The 20,110-nt window shown below is 35.5% G+C and overlaps 2 protein-coding genes across 2 annotated transcripts; one reads left to right on the top strand and one right to left on the bottom strand.

Annotated features, from left to right (window-relative positions):
- The first annotated feature begins 1,941 nt into the window (after nt 1-1,941).
- nudt1 (nudix (nucleoside diphosphate linked moiety X)-type motif 1) lies at nt 1,942-5,037 on the top strand. The gene is made up of 4 exons (XM_026257717.1): nt 1,942-2,219; nt 2,481-2,635; nt 3,662-3,807; nt 3,909-5,037. The coding sequence occupies exons 2-4, from the start codon at nt 2,484-2,486 to the stop codon at nt 4,079-4,081; spliced, it is 471 nt and encodes a 156-aa protein (XP_026113502.1). The 5' UTR covers nt 1,942-2,219; nt 2,481-2,483; the 3' UTR covers nt 4,082-5,037.
- Nucleotides 5,038-5,306: 269 nt separating this feature from the next.
- On the bottom strand, nt 5,307-18,030 carry LOC113092117 (sorting nexin-8-like). Its single transcript, XM_026257716.1, has 13 exons — nt 17,904-18,030; nt 16,879-17,006; nt 16,558-16,687; nt 14,711-14,901; nt 12,398-12,518; nt 11,937-12,073; nt 11,740-11,820; nt 11,450-11,610; nt 10,701-10,830; nt 10,565-10,633; nt 8,338-8,487; nt 6,495-6,644; nt 5,307-6,361 (listed from the first exon to the last, which is right to left on the bottom strand). The coding sequence occupies exons 1-13, from the start codon at nt 17,923-17,925 to the stop codon at nt 6,272-6,274; spliced, it is 1,560 nt and encodes a 519-aa protein (XP_026113501.1). The 5' UTR covers nt 17,926-18,030; the 3' UTR covers nt 5,307-6,271.
- Between the last annotated feature and the right edge of the window lie 2,080 nt (nt 18,031-20,110).

Here is a 20,110-nt window from a genome sequence, read left to right as displayed (position 1 = left end):
ATATATCTACTCCTATTACGCTTCCTTTAGAAAGATCCACACCTGGAATCAACAAAGGTATAGTGTTTATATCCTCATCAGCTAAAATAAATGACACCAAAGAGAGCATTTAAAACTGAACCAGAGGGGTTCAGCTCGGATTAGGACGTGGCTTTCTGCAGACCAGTCAAGTTCTTCCACACTGACTCAATCAATCCTTTCTTTTTTGAACATTGCCTTAAACACAGAGGCAGCACAGAGGCACTGTCATGTTAGAATAGAAAAGGGTCAAGTCCAAACTGTTGCTATAAAAATTAGAAGCAAACAATTCCCTAGAAAATAATTTTATGCTTAAATATTAAGAAATTTTTAAGGAAATTACTAAAGTAGTCAAACCTGTTCATCGGAAGGGGGTTTCCCAATACTTCTGGCAGTATATTGTTTGCTTAAAATTGGTTCTGTAGACATACTGTATATAAATTGCACTTATATATGAATAACTTATAATAATAAGTGGTCAGAATGCAAGTAATTTAAAAAAATATATATTTAATTTTTTTTTATTATTCATTTGTTTATTTCATAATGCAATTCAAGGTAATGAATGAATGTACTATTATTCTAAATTTAAGTTTTTAAATAATACAGACAGAATGTAATGAAAAAGTAGGTGTATCTAGAAGTTTTGACTGGTAACGTGTTTAATCTATACCATTCAAAAGTTTGGGGTTTGCTTTTTTAATAAGAGCTTTATAAAATTATATTTAAAAAAAATAAACAAATACAAATAAATAAAGATGAAAAAGGCTGTATGTATTTGATCAAAAATAGAGTAAAAACAATAATATTGTTAAATATTATTACAATGCATGATGCATGCAAGTTTTCAATTAGATTAACTTTTTAAAATGTATTTGATCCCTGTGCATTTTCAGCATCATCACTCAGTCTTCAGTGCCACATGATTCTTCAGAAATCATTCTGATATGAGTATTTGCTGCTAGAGAAACATTCCTTCATATTTTTAATTTCGAAAACCATTGCGCTGCTTCATATTGTTGTGCAAACCATGATACCTGGTTTTCAGGATTCTTTGAAGAATATAAAGTCCAAGAGAATAGCATTTATTTGTACAAATATAAGTTATTTTACTCTCCGTTGATCAATTGAATATATCTCTGCTAAATAAAATCGATTATTTTCTTTCGAAAAAAAAAAACGAAACAAAACGTTTTAGATGTAGTGCATGTACCCTAAGATGCATAGATATTATATGATGTTAAATTTGGTGATTCATAATTCAGCAGCAGCTCATTTACTTTCTCCTGTTGAGTTGACTCTCTGGACTGCAACCTGACTGCATGCACCACGTGAAAGAACGACCTGTTCATCCTTTCCACATCGTTTACAAACAAGTGATCTGGAAAGATACTTTTAGAACGTAAGTACAGGAAAACAAGGAGACACATGTGCGTCTATGGTGTCCTTATACTTTCAAACAGTAGATGCGCGCATTTTAAATCAATGGGTTATGCATTATCGTGCTTTATATGTCTTTTGGATGTTGTTACTTATTTAGATGAAATGCATTTATCAGTTGGTGATCATCTCACTGTTATGCACTGTATCTAATGATTGCAATGCTTTCAGTATCAGTCGAGAATATTTGACTGTTGCACACTCATCAGGAGGACTCGTTCTTTTGAGTCGGATCTTTTCAATGATTTACATGTGGCGAAATGAGGAATAATAGCCTTTAGTAGTCGTATAGCAGAAATGTTACAATGCACTTGAAATATATTTACAGTTTGGCCAAAACAAAATTTTTTTTGGTCTGTTTCTGTAACTGAATGGAGGTTAAATTCGTTTTGTTCTGTTCAAAAGAACCGATTCACTGAAATGAGTCGCTTTTCCCATCGACAATATTTCACTGTTGCACAAACGTAGGTAGGTGGAGTCAACCTGTAATATGTTTTCGCAGATCTGTAGATCATGTGTTGCATTTGGATAAATCACAATCTGAATAAGATGTCAATCACTATTATGAGTGAATTCACTGTTGTCAATCTGAAGCCTCCATGTGATCATCTGACCGCGAGCAACACGCGGGAACAAGACCGAGTCATTCAGCTGAGACGCAAATATCTGCATATTATCGACACATCGGATTTTTATACTGTTTATGTGATTATATATATAAGTTATATATATTTTTGTCTCTGCTTATTACTTTGGACGAAGTAAGTAAATCGTTTGGATTGAAGTGTCTGTGAAGTGAACAGTTCAGTCATAATTAAATTATCCGATCTGTTAATAGTTGTTGCTTGATGTGCATAGCTGTAAAATAATAATAATATTCATATATTGAATGCTGATAAATAAAAGTGTAAACCGTGTAAATAAAAGTCAAAATATCATACTCTCCGTATGATTTAGGTGAGCATTTTAAAGGAAGTCTAATAGTCTACTAACCATTAAAAACGCTTTATTTTATGTTTAAGGTGATGTTGACTAATAAACTGTTGACCCTGGTGCTGGTGGTGCAGCCCGGACGGGTGTTGTTGGGAATGAAGAAAAGAGGCTTTGGAGCGGGCAAGTGGAATGGGTTTGGAGGGAAAGTCCAGCCAGGAGAGACCATAGAGCAGGCGGCCAGACGGTGAGCCCCAAACAGCCATCCGCAAATGTGATGTTATTATAACAAGACCACACATGGGACTTACTGTTGCCAAAAAAAAAGAAGAAGGAGAAAGTGTTATTTTAGTTTCAATTATAGTTTTGGTTAATATTTTGAATTAGATTTTAATTTCATTTTAGTTAGTCATTTTAAGTATTTTGTCAGTTTTTCGGTTTATTAAAATATGTATTAGTTTTCATTTATTTAGTCATCTTTGTACTTTAGTTTAAAATAAACAATAACAATACCCGTTAAACTAGCTTTAATTTTGTAATATTTAAAAAACCTTTTTTTTTTTTTTTTTTAGTTAACAACAATAGCTTGTTCATATATGGAGACCATTTCTGAAATGGGAAAAGGGGACGTTTCTAATTTAGTGGTCAGAACATAATTTAAATCTCAATTTTTATTTTTTGTGAGCCTATATTCATATTATAATTAATAACTATTAGGAATTTTGCAGGTCAAACTGACTGTAACTGTTTTTTCTACAACGTTAACAACAGTAAAATAAATGAGAACGTGATTAAATAAAACTGTGTTTAACAAATATTTAGTAATTTTATGTTTTTGCTCTTGGAGGCTATGTTTTTTTGCAGTTTTTACAGGGTTTTTGAGTGTGCTGTAAAACATTCCCAGGAACAAGAACATTTGGAAACATTTTAGTTAATATAATTGTCTTACAATGCAAAACCAGAATCATAGCATTTTTTTCAGCTATATATATATATATATATATATATATATATATATATATATATATATAAAAATTTCTTACACAAATAGACAGTACTGTTTCCCTTTAAAAAAGTATTTTCTTACAGTGTCTTTTTTCACTTTATTGAAGCTACAGATCAAAGTTAAACGGTTTGAACCTTGTAATGCTGAGAATGTTTTATATTATTTACTTGTCTGTAGAACTTAACAATGGTGTCAGCGTTTGGCCTTGTTCAATCTTCCCCGTTTGATTGGTTTCCCAGCTAAAAGAAATGCCATTTTATGTGACAGGGAGCTGCTAGAGGAAAGTGGCCTCATCGTCGACACCCTCCACAAGATTGGCAATATCAAATTTGAGTTTATTGGGGAAACAGAACTGCTGGATGTCCACGTTTTTAGAGCTGACGCCTATAAAGGAGAGCCAACCGAATCAGACGGTAATACAGCGCCACATCACTTAATGATCCAGTTTGAGAGACACATACTGAGACGCAAGGTCCAATAACGTGCCACTGAAGCGGTTTGTTTTCTCTTTCAGAGATGAGGCCGCAGTGGTTTGACACCGATAAAATACCTTTCGGCCAGATGTGGGCAGATGATGTCCTGTGGTTCCCACTGATGCTTCAGAAAAAGAAGTTCTTGGGATATTTTAAATTCCACGGTCACGATGTGATAGTGGAGCAGAAACTGGAGGAAGTGGAGGATGTGTGATTGGGGTTTGGATACCACTGATGAACTTTGCCACTGTATCAGTGGAAATTATCCAACTACATGCCTTCCTGGATACTATGTGAAATCCTAAGATGTACTGTAAAAATGCTGTAGTTTAATGTATTAAATGTACCGCATTTTGTACAAGCACCCTTCTTTTTTTGCCTGGGAAAATAGCGTTATCTTTTAGTTTTGGTGTTCCATTTATATTTAGGTTAAATTCACACGTCTCCTGTTTTCTGATGTTTTGTTTTTTCCACTTTCTTTGTTCATCATTCCTACAATGGTTGTTCAGTAGAGTACAACAAAAATCATACCTTTGTTCTTACCAAGATCTTTAATATTCATCTACTAAATAAAATAATGGAAAGTGCAGTATAAAACAAAGTATCCATCTATCTAATGTCTGTCTGTTATAGTGGAAATAAACAACTGCAAGTAGTACAGAATGAATGTAAGGCAGGTGAAACCTAATTCTCAAACCATTTGCCCTCTGTGCCTGTAGGTGGCAGGATTGAATACATATTGGAGAACAACAACTTTTTTCCATTTCTTTAATGCTTTACCTTGTTCAAACATGTACAATTGATAATAATAAGCTCTGCTAAATTCAGTTAAATACAAGTTCATCTGTAAAGCGCTTTTTCCTAAAGGGGTTTCTAGAATGTTTAACAATTAAGACAATAATATGCATGATGCATGCACTATCGATCAATAGCATCTATACAGCTTTATGGTGAATTGAAAGTACATCGTATTTTCTTCAGACACATATTTTGAAGTATAGTTTACATGATAGCTTACTAGCAATGTGAGAATTTTAGACCTTCAAGACTTATTGCATGAAAACAGGTCTGTAGCAGATAGATCAGCTAATAATAACTAGTTTATGCCTCATTGAAGTTACTACTTAAGACTCAGAAGCCAGGCTCAGGCTTAACAACTAACAAAACAAACTAAAAAACCCTTTCACGATCTTTCAGAACTGTCAGACACCTAGTGGTCAACATTTGAAGTGGATAAAAAAAACATTTGAAGTTAAATCAACGTTGTCCGAAGAAAAGAATGCATTTTGGCTTTCGGTCCCTGTTGATAAAACCCAGCATATGCTGGTTAGGTATGTTTTGAAGCTGGAATGCTGGTTTGAGCTGGTCCACATGTCCAGCTAAGGACCATCTTAAACCAGCTCAAACCCAGCTTCAATATATACCTAACCGGCATAGGCTTTTTTTTTTTTTTTTTTTTTTTCAACAGGGGCTTTAGGACAACTTTGATGAAGGGTTTTGATCCACTTTAAATGGTGACTAGTGTAGTTTGAACGTGTTCGCTTGTATACACTACTGTTCAAGAGTTTGAATACCTCACAGTAATTCTCTGCAAGACTGAAAGTTTTCCTGCTCAAGAAACATTCCTTGTCATTGTTGGACACAATTGTGCGGATTAATATTTTCCAGGATATTTTGATGAAAAGTGAGTACCAAAAGAACAGCTTTCATTTGAAATAGTATTTTTTTGTAACACTTTAAATGTTACTTCAGCTGAATTCACTGTGCTCTTGCTGAATAAAAGTATTCATTGTTTCTAACTCCACACTTTTGAATGGTTCCTACAAATAAAGATAAAATGTGAAAAAGCTGCAAGCACAAAGAGTACGAGTCTAAAGAATCAGAAATAGACAATCGGACAGAAAAATCTGTCAGTTGAAACCACAAACAAGGAAGAATATGTTGCCTCCGCAACTAATAACATCATTTCTGCACATTTCCTGTGTTTGCTAAGAATATTCAACTGACCACCGCTCTGGCTTGCTGCTGGCTATTAGCTTCTCAGTTCAGTTCTCTATATTGCACTAAAACAGTAGAAAGGTTATCTTTCATGAGTTACACGGTTTTGCAACAATGCAACATTTTAAAACAACAACATCAGCTTTGCACACGTGTAGATTAAACATTAATACAGTGTTGTAGCATCTTGCTGCATTTCCTCAACTTATTCTCTACATCATAAGGTGTTTATTTTAGGCGTCAGTTTGTTCAAACTGTAGGAAATTAAGGGCCCTTTTCACCAGACAGATTTTAGGAACTGCCACACAACACATTCACACACAAGCAGTTCCCCATAACTCCTGAATAGATCCTGCTATTCAAAACAGGCCAGGGTTCGTTCGATTCTGAGAACACAGAGGGGAGGCTATTTGGGGCTGAGGGGTGGAGACTGTCCGTTCCCGTCCCCAAAAAGACTTTTAAGCTTGGAATGAAGATCCTGCCACACCTCGCCCATCTAGAGCAGAGCAAAACAAGGCACAACAGCAAATATTACAAGGCTTTGTTTGAATCAAAATAATACGAACTAACTTTGGCACGAATCAAAATGAATAGCTTTGACACAGAGATGGATTAAAAGATAAGCTTGCCTCTTTATGTCCCAGCACCTGTGAGTTCACAAATGCCCCCAGGATGTGAGACGTGATGGGCAGGTATGTGAATATGAGCTGGCTCTCCTGGTGCAGGCAGAACAGGGAGAAGTAGTTGCGCAGCTCCATGGCCTGGATGGCGTTTTCTTGCTGCCGTTGAGTCAGAGATCATAGTGAGGTTACGGCGCGGTCACATCTTCCCACCCTAACCTTCATCATCATTATCATCATCATTATCACAATGAGCCACCCAGCAGTTAAAAACCACTGGATCGTGATATGCTTGTTGAAGGTTAGACAGAGATTGTATGTGCCTCACATGATTTGGCATTGCATCAATATCACTTAAGAATGAGGGAGGGTTTCTCTTGTCCTCCAGATGGCCAGGGCCTTTATGTTGATTTATGACTAAATGAAATTGATCAATCAAATTGTTAAATGAGAAGGTAAAATGAACATGCAAACTGGCTGCTCAAATGATCAATTAAATGCATTAATGAAAGTCTGGTCAGTGTATAACGTTTATAGACTTAACCAAATGAAATGGGTTGCTAGGAATTTTTTTGGTGGCTTATAAAATATCCTCAGTGCGTGTGATGCAATGAATGTACATTAGTGGCATTAATTAATAATAAATAAAAAATATTTTTTGAAAGACATCTCTTTTTCTCACCTAGGTTGAATCAGAAATGTAGTAAAAAAAAGTAATATTGTGGAATATTATTAAATATTTTTTTTTAAATAACTATGTTTAATCTCATTTCCTTCCTGTGATTGGTACTCCAGTCATCAGTGTCACATGATCCTTCCTTAATATTTTTGTGAGAAACAGTAATGCATTTTGATGAACAAAAAGTTTAAAAGAACAGCCTTAATTTGAAATCGGAAGCTTTTTAACAATATAAATGTCTTTACTGTCACTTTTGATCAATGTACTGCATCCTTGCTGAATAAGGGAGATTTACTTAACAGGGCAAATTAGCGTGAGAGCGCGATTTCATACAAGCGCCGATGATGAGGGAAAATTCTGAGGGTGATTTACTGAAAATGGCCACATTAAAAATCACAGCTGCAACATTTCATTTCCTTAATGACCAGCACAATCTACCAAGAGAAGCGCAGAACACTGTCTGCTTTAAGATATGCTTTTCTTTGCGTTAAATAATGCAGCAAATATCAGTAAACTGACGAGTGTGAACCTTAGTAAATCACGCTGTGTGATTCATTTAAATACTTTCCTCCCAGAAATGTACTGTTCGAAAAGGAAACTCCTGCAAATGCATATTCAATAGTCGCAAAAATAATAAACGGTCCACTCCTTTTCAGTGCTAATAACTGACAGTAGTTTTTTTTAACGCCATATGAGGGTTTGCGCTGACACAAGCTGAAAATAAATCTGGCCCTATAAGTGTTCATTTCTTAATTAAAATAAGAAATACAAATCTTACTCAGACCACATAGTAGTGTATTACCAATATAATCCAATTCTGAAAAATATAAGTTAAATATCAGCCTTTAACAGCCTCTCTAGACCCCAGTTTGAAAACCCAGGCATAAACAAGATAAGATAAAAAAAAAAAAAGAGAGCTACTACTACCTCTCCAAAGAGGCAGAGATCTTATATTAGTTCAGATGCCTGTGGAATCCCCAGAGGGATTTAGAGGATACAAGTGTTGCTCAAGGGCTTTGGTTTCAAGCCCTTCAGTTCAATTTCACCAACTAAATTAAAAGGATTTATCAGCGCCCCTCAAGCTACTGGTCCCCACATTTCCCCTCTGGTGATTCTGCTGTAGCTCTGTGTGTGCGTGTGTGTGTGTGTGTGTCTGTGTGTGTGTGGTCTGACCTGGACGATGCGGGACTCCAGCTGTTCGACAGAAACCTGTTCTTTTGGCTGCACCGTGGCACTCAGCATTTGTCTTTTCATGACACCGTACTTCTGCAGTGCGCGGTGGTGTTCGTGCAAGACCCCTTTCTCATGTCGTTCACACAAGTCCTGTATGACACAAAACATACACACAAAACATACACACTCAAAAAATGTTGTGCCATGGCTGAGTGGTAATTTACATGCACTTTGAGCTTTGGTGCTCATGTGGTAACACATGGTTTTAATTAAGCTTGCAACACAAGTCTCCCTAGTCCTCTCTAGATAAACAGTGGATGAAAACAGCTAAATTACAACTTGTTTGCTATATTCCAAGACTTCTGAAACTATGTCAAAAAAACAAAAAAAAAGTATCTCAAGGTGATGAAGTCTCTTATTAATGCTGTATTTATTTGACCAAAAGTACAATAATAACATTAATTCTGTGGAATATTACTGCATTATCTTAACAGCCCTAAAAAGTCATATTTCAATTTATTTCCTCTAAATGGGCAAAAATTTGAGGTGGGCATAGATACATTTTTTTAATCTAGATTAATCTCACTGTGATCTGAAATTAATCTAGATTAATCTAGATTAAAATGGCTCATTTGAATTCTGCCGACGGCATTCAGAATATGTGTGTTACCCAAATAAAATTGACAAACAGTAAGTCTTTGAGAAGGGTTTTATCAAGCTAGATGGTGCATTAGAAATGTTCATCTCCTGTTTCCAAAATGCATCACAAACTGCTTGAAAAAGCTGTAAACTAATTCCACATTGCACAAGGTGCGAACAACCGTACGCCTGTTTCACACATACTCCGTCTGCAGTGCAGCCATGCACCCGTGTGAATGGATTCCAGTTGCGTTCCAGGAGCGAACGCGCCTGTGTGGGGACCCGGTGAAGGTTGTACCAGTGGGCCCTGTTTGAAATTGTTTAATTTGTATGTTCGTTTTTTTTTATTTGTGCTATTTACACAATGTTTAACTTTTTTTCAAGTTTGTAGGTGTCAAGGTACAGAAACTAAATAATTAAATGTAAAAAAGCACTGGATAGTCTTCAATGTAAAAATGAAATATACAATCAAACCTACATTTATTCAGAAACCTTCAACATTTGTCACATTATTACAGTTTTGTTAAATATATCAAAAAATATATCTGGTGTCGGAATAATTTTTGGTTTGACTGTTAAAACTACAAAGTAATTCAGTCAAGAGCAGCCAGTGATTTTCATTTTAATTTTCTTGGATTAACATTACAGCAGCCAGTAGCTAAATTAGGCGCGGTCCCTTTAAGAGACCATGAACGCATCCAATATAATACACATTTTTGTTTGTTCAAACTGCGATTTTGTATTTGTTCGTTCAGGTGCAGGAGGGACTTCGAGGAGAACTTCGCAGAAGAGAGCTCGGTTCAGTGTCGCTGTCTGTGATACACGTCTCTCTCTCTCTCTCTCTCTCTCTCCGCACCGAACACAGCACGTGAGTAACCAGCTACTCTGTTCAGCTTTTCCGCGTCTTGTGTTTGGATGCTTTAATGTTTAAATCCACAAGCGGTAAGACTTAAAAACATGTGAAAAAGATAAGCTTTCGTGACGATGCGCAGCAGTGGCCCGTCAACTGTCCTGAGCATCTTTTTAGGCTGGCCTCAGCCAGTGTGTTATATAAAATATCAAGGTGAAAGTCATCATAGCTTGCTTAGTTTAGACCCAGCTCCCAACCCAACTTTGAGAATAGATTAATGGCACCCTTATCACCCGATAAGAGTCTCGCATTAACTCAGCACGTTAACGCCGATAACGACCCACCACTAGCAAAAATACAAAGAAAAAGTTTCAGCTGTGGCTACAAAGAACATTATTTAGTGTATTTAGTGTAATGCAATTTGTTTATGTGGTTTAAGATTCAAAAAACATTACTTTCCACATAATGTACATTATCGTTTCTCTTCCAAGCCCTGCCTTTCTAAAACGCATAGTCTTTTACAAAGCTCATTGTTCTGAAAAGCGAGGCGTGCTGTGATTGGCCAGCAATCCAGTGTGTTGTGATTGGCCGAATACCTCAAGTGTGTGACGGAAATGTTATGCCCCTTACCATACTGTGATGTCGTGTGTCCCGGCACGACAAGACAAAACCCGTTACAAGGAAAGGAAAAATGTTAAATTGCATGATATGACCCTTTTAAAGCACATTAATACTCACCCTGTACGACTGCAGCAAGTCCAGGAACAGATTAAGTTTTTCCACCACATAATCCTCCTCTCTTCTGCCCTGTATTAAATAAATAAATGAAATTCCTCTGTAGCAGTTCACGTGGTATGTGTGGGCGGCACAGTACCTGCTGGGCAGCTTTCTCAGACAGAAGTGAGAACTCAACAGAAAGCCCTTTGACCGAGCGTCTCAGAGTAGCCCAAGGACTCTTGCAGGATGCCAGGATAGGCACAGGTGACTCGTCTGACCCCAAAGAACTGGAGCGGAGAGAGACCGAAAGCTGAAATCTATGGCAGGTAGTCATAAACCACTGAAAAAGTCTGGTATTTTCCACCTACTCAAACAGTCAATGTTACTGTACCATTGTACATAAGAGATCATGTACAGACAAATAATCACCATCAAAAAATAAAGGTTGATTTATAGACTTTCATTTAAGATTTATTTATTTTGCTGCAAGGAGTGATGTGGGTAGTTAAGGGGGAAAATCAGAGTATTGAAACTGAAATATGTATAAATAAATGTGAATAATAGCATTATTTAAGTCCCAGTGCTTGTGGGTAGATAAAATGATGTGTTAAAGTAAAGAAAAAAAAATACTTTTATATATAACTAAAATTAATATAAATTATTTAAAACATGATTTTAATCACATAATTTATTTATATATCTAACAGTACTGGGGATAGAAAAAAACTTGTTAGCACAAGCGTAATATTTTATAGATAAAAATCTACAGCTGCCTTTATATTTTAAACATTCAAAACTTTTTCTACGTTCTATTCATACTTAGATGACCTCAGATCCCAGGTTGTTAAGAGCCACTGGTTTATGAGATACCACAAAGATTGAGAAACAGCCCTCAGGATGAGGTACCTGAGCTCCTTCCCAAACATCAGCAGATCTGTGGCGTTCTCCCTCGAGCGCTCGGCCATCCTCTCTGCCCGGTCCCGTAACTTTTGAAGACTGCTATGGATATTTTTGATGAGCTCTCTGCTGGATGAAAACTGACTCTGGATATCTGCTGGGAGGTAATCCTGCATGAAAAAAAATCACAATACAGACAAGCAGTATTAATTACCAATTACTGCATTAAAAGAGAATATTATGACATTCAAACATAAACATATATTTAACATGTGAAGTCAAATAAAACTGAATCAAACCTTGGCCTGCGTTGCATATTTGCATGTCATGAACTCATCACCCAATTTTTTGCACGCATCTCTAAGCTTAGTTTGGACATCCTGTGGGGTATAAATATTGAAATCTGGAATGTCCATTAAGAACAAATATAATAAAAATGCAATCCCATTTATCTAGAAAATTCAAATCAAATTCAGGGTTAGCAAAAAATCCACACCGAGCCACTGAAGGTGAGGAATGTTTTCACAAGCTCATCCTCGGAAAAAACAGGGTGGCGTGCCACAAGATTCAGAAACCTGTCCAGAGCTCTTCTCCGCCCTTCAATGAACTCTCGCTCTGACATGGAGGTCAGGACTGCAGCGGGGCCAAAGAACAGAGAAAAGATTAAACTTTCCCAGAAACAACAAAACATAGTCCTTACATTAATAAAACACAGCAAGGAACTTTCTGGTACTCAGTTACTATGGAAGTACGAGTTGCTGAAGTCTGCAGAAAAACAGAAGTTTACTTTTTTTAGCCTTGGCAGGGTTATGATTGCTTGTCTGGTGCATTCCCAAAAAGCACTGAATGTCACACCACAGTCTAAATGGGAAATGCACAAGACTATAATCTACAGGTTTGATTACAATTCTTTCACATGCTGAGATTTTACAGTGAATAAATAATTCAACTTCTTACCTCCTTTCAACGCCCTTTTGGGAGGAAGCTCCGGCACGACTCTGTAAGCGTACCTCTGAAGCAGGAGCTCATGGAAGACGTCAAAATCACTGTATCTCCGATAGACGGATACTGTAAACCGCTGCAAAAAGGGCACATAGTAGATAAACTATCAGTGATATGTTTAAATATTACAACAGTGACTGATACATGACTCAGCAGCAACTCGAGTGTCTTTTTGGTCCAATTTTGCACTGAAGAGTTTTTTTTTTTTTTTTGTACTATTGCTTTTAAATTAATATTTTTGTGCCAAATACAGTTTTAACCCTCTCATACTTTGCAAAGTCAAGCTATTTTATCACAACTGATAAAGGAAAACAATTCCTCAAAATATGAACCAAACTCACTGGTACTTAAAAAAAATTAAATAAATAATAATAATAATAGTAATAGATAATAGTAATTATTATTATCAAAAGATAATACTACTACTATTTCTACTACTATACTAACAATATACGGTGCACTACGGTTTGACGAGCTGCTGGGTTCATGAATATTAATCACATTGTCTGCGCTCGCTCAAACTGATCTTCTGAATTCAAAACAGGGACAGTAATAGATGAGCACCAGTCAATGAGATGTCAAACAGTCAATGGTCCTGACATTTTTTCCTATCCATCAGATTTTTCTACCAGGGTTTATTGCGCCTGCGCACATCAATACTGAATCCTTTTTTTCATGCCGAACAACAATATTTAATGCATCTTTTTTCCTGTAAGGGTAGGTTTAGGGTTGGTGTAGGTGTAGACTTTAATACAACAAAATTGAATTATTTATTGTTGATTACCTGTAGCTGTATCCCTTCTAGCTAAAACCACGAGTATTACACATAATTACTGTATTTGGATTACTGTAAAGGTAGTTTTAGGGTTGGGGTAGGCGTAGGCGTTAATAAACCATAACTTTACAGCATTTTTCATTGTCGAATTGTAGCACCATCTGTTTTAACTGGAGGTAGCAAAGTCTGACAGGGTAGGACAAAATCGACAGAACACCGGAATATCTTCTGCTTGTTCTTAAAAGCTGAATAATTCTAAATGAACGCCGTTATTTTGACAGGAAAATGCAACAAAGAATATAGTCTACATGTAGTGCCACAATTCAGCGTGGTATGTAAAACTCTCTCTTTACATGTGTGAGAAACAGTGACGGCGAGACATGCACCATCACACTAAGGTTTACAATGCATCAATTACAGGTACGCTGCACATCCATTGAGATGAACTGAAAAAGTACAGATCGCTTGACGTAGAGTGAATCTCTGAAGTGCTCAGTAAGAGTGTTCAGCGAGTGAAAATATGCCTGTGCTTAACTTATAATAGCCTCTAAGACACACTTGTGAGTAAAAAATAAGAATTGATTAGCCAGTGGCTAACGATAGACAGCATATGCGAGTTATTTACTCGTAATGTAGAGGGTTGTGACATTTATCTTGAGCTGTCTACATGTGAGTTAATCATTTGAGACAGACACTAAAGCTAAAGTGAGCCATTTAACAGCTACGTATGGAGAGAAGTACTTTTTGTTTGTGCACCATGACACAGCAACAATGACTCAACTAATGCTGGGTGGGTACACACAAAAAGATTTATACATATTATAAGATTTTCAAAATGTGATAGACCACAAACAGGAGGATAAAAAATCCTAGATTTAACCATTTTGCTCCTATAGTGTGTGGTGTGCCATGATGTGACAAAGACAGCACACCACACATGAGCAGATTTTCAAGTCTCGACTGTGAACACAGGAAATCTCGCGAGACTTCAGAATAAGCATGGCGGACGATATGCAGAAAGAAATTGCAATGATAGTGTTTGTAATGATTTTCAATCATCAGAAAATTCACTATGCCACATATCAACAAGCTGATCCTCCATCTCTGTGGTCCACATCAATTTCACTTTGTGCTGCACCATGACTGTTTCCGTCTTCCATCATCTCGCTTTCTGATTTGATATTGAGCGTGCACGCGTTTGTCCTCGGGGTTCCCCGCACACATCAGGATTTTTGATCATAAATATTAAACATGTTGAATATTTATGTTTCTTTTTATTCATGTCTTTTTCAGCTGTTTTGACTCTCATTTAGATGGCACCAATTCACTGCAGAGAATCCATTAGTGAGCAAGTTTAAGTTTGCTAAATTACTCCAAATTGGTTCTGTGAAGAAACAAACTCCTCTACATCTTGAATAACTTGAGTGTGGGTGAATTATTAGCAAATTTGTACTTTTGGGATGAAGTTTAATGCCGCCTCTAAAGTCACTCACCTCACTGGTGACCTGATACTCCACGTGTTTAAGAAATAGCCCCTTCTTCTCGGGAATGAGCTGAACTTTGATGGTGTCCTTCTTCAACAGCTCTCCCAGAGTCAAAGACAAGATCAAAGGACTCTCCTGAACCGTCTGCATCTTAAGACTCTGAAGCTCCTTCGGCTCTCCCAGCTGAGGCTTCGGGAACTCTTTAAACGTGACATATAATGGTGACTTTAATGTATTTCAAGAGGTGTGACACTCAGATGTGACTGACCAAACATTATGTGTGGGTGATCACAGTATCATACTTAAGGCGAGACACTGCAGGTGAATAGGGTAAAAAAAAAATAAAAAAATTGAAATAATTGTTATCACCTTACTTACCCAGTTGATTGATTACATTGATTATTGCAAACATTTTTTGTATTTTAAATATGCAAATGAGACATTATTTAATGAAATATGTGCTAATTTGCATAAATGTCTAGTACAAAAATCTGAACACTAGATTTTTTTTGGAGATTTATTTTGGAGTCATATGTTTTTACAGACACTCCATAATTCAGAAAATACTTGAACAGCCAGAAAACAATATATTTTCAAAATTTTGGGGGAAATTCAATGTTGTATATAATCAAGGAAGTATATATGAAAAAATCCCTCTGTAAAAACCTTCAGAATATAGACAGGAATAAAAATGTAAAGTCTGGTGTGTGTAAGTGCTACTGAAGTGGAGATTTATGGCTCAGTGTTGAAGGAAAAAACTCATTTTGAGAAAACAGCCTTTAAAAATATGTATTGTAATGTAAATCTATTGACACAAATAGATAAAGTGCTATAAAAGAAACAATTAACAGTGTCTTTCGGATGTTTTCCTTCCACTTGTTTGAAAAAGCACTTTATGAATAACAAAAAAGCCCAAAAATCTCAAAATTGACAGGAGCTTGAAAAAACAGTGTTTTTGCCTGCAGTGTCTCACCTTAATTATTTTAAATTAGATGAAGAAGATTGCTTTTTTCTTTCCATCTCTGTTCAATGAGAGTTTCATGACAGCAAATAAATAACATAATTACAGAGAAGTCACAAGGAATGACAAAGAACAAGATAAAAACAATAAAATGTTGAGCTGTGTTTTTCTCTGAATTTCTGTGGTCTGTGTTTACAATTTAAAACTGAAAATGGGAAAAAACTACTTGACCCAGCAAAACTTTGCCTCAGCAGATTGAACACAGGACCTTTGCTTTTGTTTGGTGGAATGCTAAAAATTTGGTCATTCCTAAGAGAGATATGCACTTGGCATGCAGTTTGTGGGATACTTGGTCTTGCTTAGAGGAAAAAACAGGAAACGTCACTTTTAAAGTGCACGGTCAACTGTCCTACTGGCAACACCTGAAATAACACAAGAGGCCTGTATTGAAGAAAAACTAACTCTTCAGAGCTTTGATATGAATCTTTTATATGAATCATATGTGAAGAAAAACACTCAAATACACCATCGCACAACCTGTCCAACAAAATCATAGACCTGAGGAATGTAAATAATACATGCATACTGTATAAAACAGGGTGAGAACACTTTAGGATTCTAAAATGCACATTTTTCTCTTAAAGATGTAAAAAAAAAAAAAAAAAAATTCATAAAATATCTTCACGTATTAAGCTCCGCTCTTCAAATCACTGCAAACAGATGGTGACACTGAAATGCCGCTGGAATGCAATTCATTTGGGACAGGATGTAAGAGGCAATTTAACATCACAGGACGTAAACAAAAGACTTAACTGGGGTTACTGACTTAAAATGACATTTGATGGTGCTACACATTTATCACAGTCAGCTGAGGAACAGATATGCTTATGCTTACCTTGTATGAAATTCTCCAGCAGTTTGGGACTAGGTGGTTTTCCTTGTTGAGCAAGAGCAATTAGAGCCAAGCCTTTATACAGCGAGACTTTACTTATGAATCCATCACCACTGTTTACATGTTCGGCTATCTAAAATGCAGATGAGATTCCTTTCAGCCTTTGTAGAAAAAGTTCCACAAGAAAACCCAACAAAACCATAACATTTCCACGTCTAGCCACACATAATGCCATTAAACAAAGCTTGTGAGACGTAATTCAGCTAACTATCAGCTACAGTCTTTCTAGCCAATAATGACACGTAATCTTAGTGCAAGTCTCACCTGGTTTTGAACGGTGACGGAGAGAGATGTTCTGCTGAGAACTCTCTGGAATACACTGATGGGCACTCGTTCATCAGTTCTGGAGCAGATGGCTTGATGTACTTCACGATAGTACAAAGGGACAGATCCTAAAAGACAATAAGAGCTTATGCTGACATAACAAAATGATTGACTTGGAATGGGTGACTGGGAGCATTTCAACTGTGTTACAAGTGAACACACTGAAATAATCTTTTTTTATATAAGCCGATTGCTTCACCACTGTCAGAATATTGTAGTTGCATAATACCTTTGTATTTTACATTGAAGAGTTCAGTAAGTTCTTGTTAGACAAAAACAATGCAAACACAACATAACTTAATAAAAATAACATTAAACACAAATGCCATCGCAAGCATATAGTAAATTAAATACTGTTTGGAAATGGATTGGCTTTTGTAACTTAATTCGCATCCAATGGCTTCGGACAAAATGTAAATATTCGCAGGGGAAATTATTTGATTGGTTTAAATCAGACTATGAAAAATGACAACATTCAACCTATAAGCATGGATGCAACTGACTGCATGCATAATCAATATAATTTAACATTCGACTGTACGCAACCCCTTCACAAATCGTTAAAATGGTATCAAAGATTTTAAATATTTAGAATTTGTGTAGCATATATATTTTATGGACATATCCTATTTAAAACATTAACCATATGTGAGGTGTCAGTCTGGAAAACCTGAATTAACAGGTAACGTTAGCCTGTAGTCACTAAACAGGTGAAACCAGTGAAGCAGCAACTAATAATAAACACTACACGAGAACGTAAAGTGCGTCAAGTTATTAAAGTGAGTCTAGTGGTCACTCGAGATATTTTAAAACACCATCCGAGAAGGTTTAGAACTTTCAGAAGTCTAGAAAAGGAATTCGCAGACCAACGCCAGCACAAAAGTTACATAAATGAATCCCACGGAAAAACATAATCTGAAACCGTAAAATATTTAGCTTAAATACCTTTAATTTCTATTCATTACCTTCATTGATATCCGCTGCCATAGTTGAGATGTCATGTGAGTGCGATCATGGCACTTCCATGTGATTTCCTGCAGAAAAGAGCAGCAGGAATGTCCCTCTCCTGAAAGTTGTAGTGATGTGGAGACACGTGTGACAGGGGGTGGAGCCTCAGGTTCAACAGGCTCTTTGAGGACAAACGCGTCTTTATATTACATTAAAGACTGATTTTATATGGTTAGAATGTTTTCTAGAAGGTAATTCACTCAGAGATGTGATCTGTTGGTTAATATAACTAACAAGACATTACAACAACAACAACAACAACATCAACAAAAACATACTAAACTCACATGTTATATTGTTTATGATATGTTTTGCCTAGAGAATAATGACCATGCATGAGGGGAAGAAAAATGTTTTGTCTATGAAACCCCCTGATCACTTTCCACTGTTCCTCTTTTAGCCAAAATAATTTTCTGTTGAAGTCAAAACAACACATCCTGGACTTGTCCAATTTTTAGTTTGGGGAACTGAAAATAATAGTCATGAAGTGTTTATTAGCTATAAATTATCGAGATCAAATTCTATGTAAAAAGAAATAATAAAAAAAAATTATCTGATCAAGAAAAGTTTATGATATATGAATTCATCAGTGAATACATGATTATATATATATATATATATATATATATATATATATATATATATATATATATATATATATATATATATATATATATATATATATATATATATATATATATATTCTCATGTATTCACTGATTCATTAAAATATCATTCCTTGAGACCTAAATACTTTTTATTCCTATTCATGTTGCATTAACATTTCCAGTAAGGTGTGAACTGCTCAGCATATTGCTGACTGATTACCATATTAGCTCTGTGAAGCTTAAATGCCAAACATCAAAATGACTTACACATGTTAGCTCATGCAAATGTATTAATGCCAATGCCGGTGGAATGAAACTGAAAAGGCATGTTGTTCATTACGAAATCTGCTAGTCTAGACAGGAACCAGTTTTTGGTTATGGCTCTAAAATTATGCCAATGTGTAAGTTCTTTCACAAAGTAAGTTAAGCAGTTTTGTGAGACAGTATTTATCCTGCCAAATTTAAGAGATGTATATAAAATAGTTTATATGTTCTCAGTTGATTTATATGTTTCTCCATCCTGGCATATATCTTTATGTATATTCATTATTTGGTGAATTGCATGTTCTATTCAGCGTAATAGCAGAAAGCACCACACAGTTTTGAGTTTTATTAAGACTTGTTTTGAGAAAGTGTGTTGACTATCTTGCAGACATACAGACAGAATTTAGATAATCATTTATAGTACCTTGAATGGGTAACAAACCAGCAAACCCAAACTTGCTTAGGTTTGAATTCCTTAAGCTCTTGGTCAAAGTGAATGTTTGCTGTAGTTTCTACCTGACCACATGCATTAAGGGGCTCAGGTTCAATTTGATAAAAAATACACTATAACAGGTCTTTCCTTAAAGCCAAAATCTAGTTGAAGTTTTGTGAAAAATTTCGACTTGGCTGAAAAGTGGGCATTCATTTTTAATTCCCCAAAAATGCTTTCAACATAATGTTGTATCAGTGTAATTTTTTCCATCTTAATTTGTTTTAGCCTAGTAAATTGTGTTTTGAAAGTCTCAATTCAATCTGAAAATTAATTTAAAAGTGTTTAAAAGGTGTAAAAAACTTCATACTTCAATGGAGTATGTTTACATTTCAACCTAAAAAAAACAGTACATTTGATTTGATTTGATTTTTTAATAAATTTAATAAATTAACGTTATATTTTTATGAACAACTATGTAACAATATCAATCATTTTAAGCCATAGAATTTTATGTTACCCCAAAACATTGTGCCTAATATGAAAAATCATCACATTTTTACCTATAAAATAAATACAACTCATTTGATTTCATTTTTATTTAATTTTATAAATAATGTAATTCTCATACATTACATTTATATGTTATTAAGTGATACATTTTCCAGTTGTCATAAATCATATTTTAAATCATGCTACCTTTAATAAAAATTAAAGGAATATGTGTAAAAAAAATAAATAATAATCAACTAGCTGGTAAGCGATATAATAGTTTAACCTGCCTCCATTTTCAAAAAGACCATTTATATTAATGAATACATACGCAATAGTTGTGTCGTATGTGTAGTAGTGTGTCTGAGCA

Source organism: Carassius auratus, unplaced genomic scaffold (genome assembly GCF_003368295.1).
Source record: "Carassius auratus strain Wakin unplaced genomic scaffold, ASM336829v1 scaf_tig00214480, whole genome shotgun sequence".
Taxonomy (NCBI): domain Eukaryota; kingdom Metazoa; phylum Chordata; class Actinopteri; order Cypriniformes; family Cyprinidae; genus Carassius; species Carassius auratus.
This window is presented reverse-complemented; position numbering and strand designations above follow the sequence as displayed.

What these genes read in the sequence shown, in the direction of transcription:
- nudt1 (XM_026257717.1), top strand. Translation starts at nt 2,484, where the DNA reads ATGTTGACTAATAAACTGTTGACCCTGGTGCTGGTGGTGCAGCCCGGA. An exon ending in ATAGAGCAGGCGGCCAGACG is followed by an intron (nt 2,636 to 3,661) that starts GTGAGCCCCAAA and finishes TTTATGTGACAG; the next exon opens with GGAGCTGCTAGAGGAAAGTG. An exon ending in AGAGCCAACCGAATCAGACG is followed by an intron (nt 3,808 to 3,908) that starts GTAATACAGCGC and finishes TTTCTCTTTCAG; the next exon opens with AGATGAGGCCGCAGTGGTTT.
- LOC113092117 (XM_026257716.1), bottom strand. Translation starts at nt 17,925, where the DNA reads ATGGCAGCGGATATCAATGAAG. An exon ending in GCTGGAGAATTTCATACAAG is followed by an intron (nt 14,902 to 16,557) that starts GTAAGCATAAGC and finishes TCACGTTTAAAG; the next exon opens with AGTTCCCGAAGCCTCAGCTG. An exon ending in AGGTGCTGGGACATAAAGAG is followed by an intron (nt 6,362 to 6,494) that starts GCAAGCTTATCT and finishes GCTCTGCTCTAG; the next exon opens with ATGGGCGAGGTGTGGCAGGA.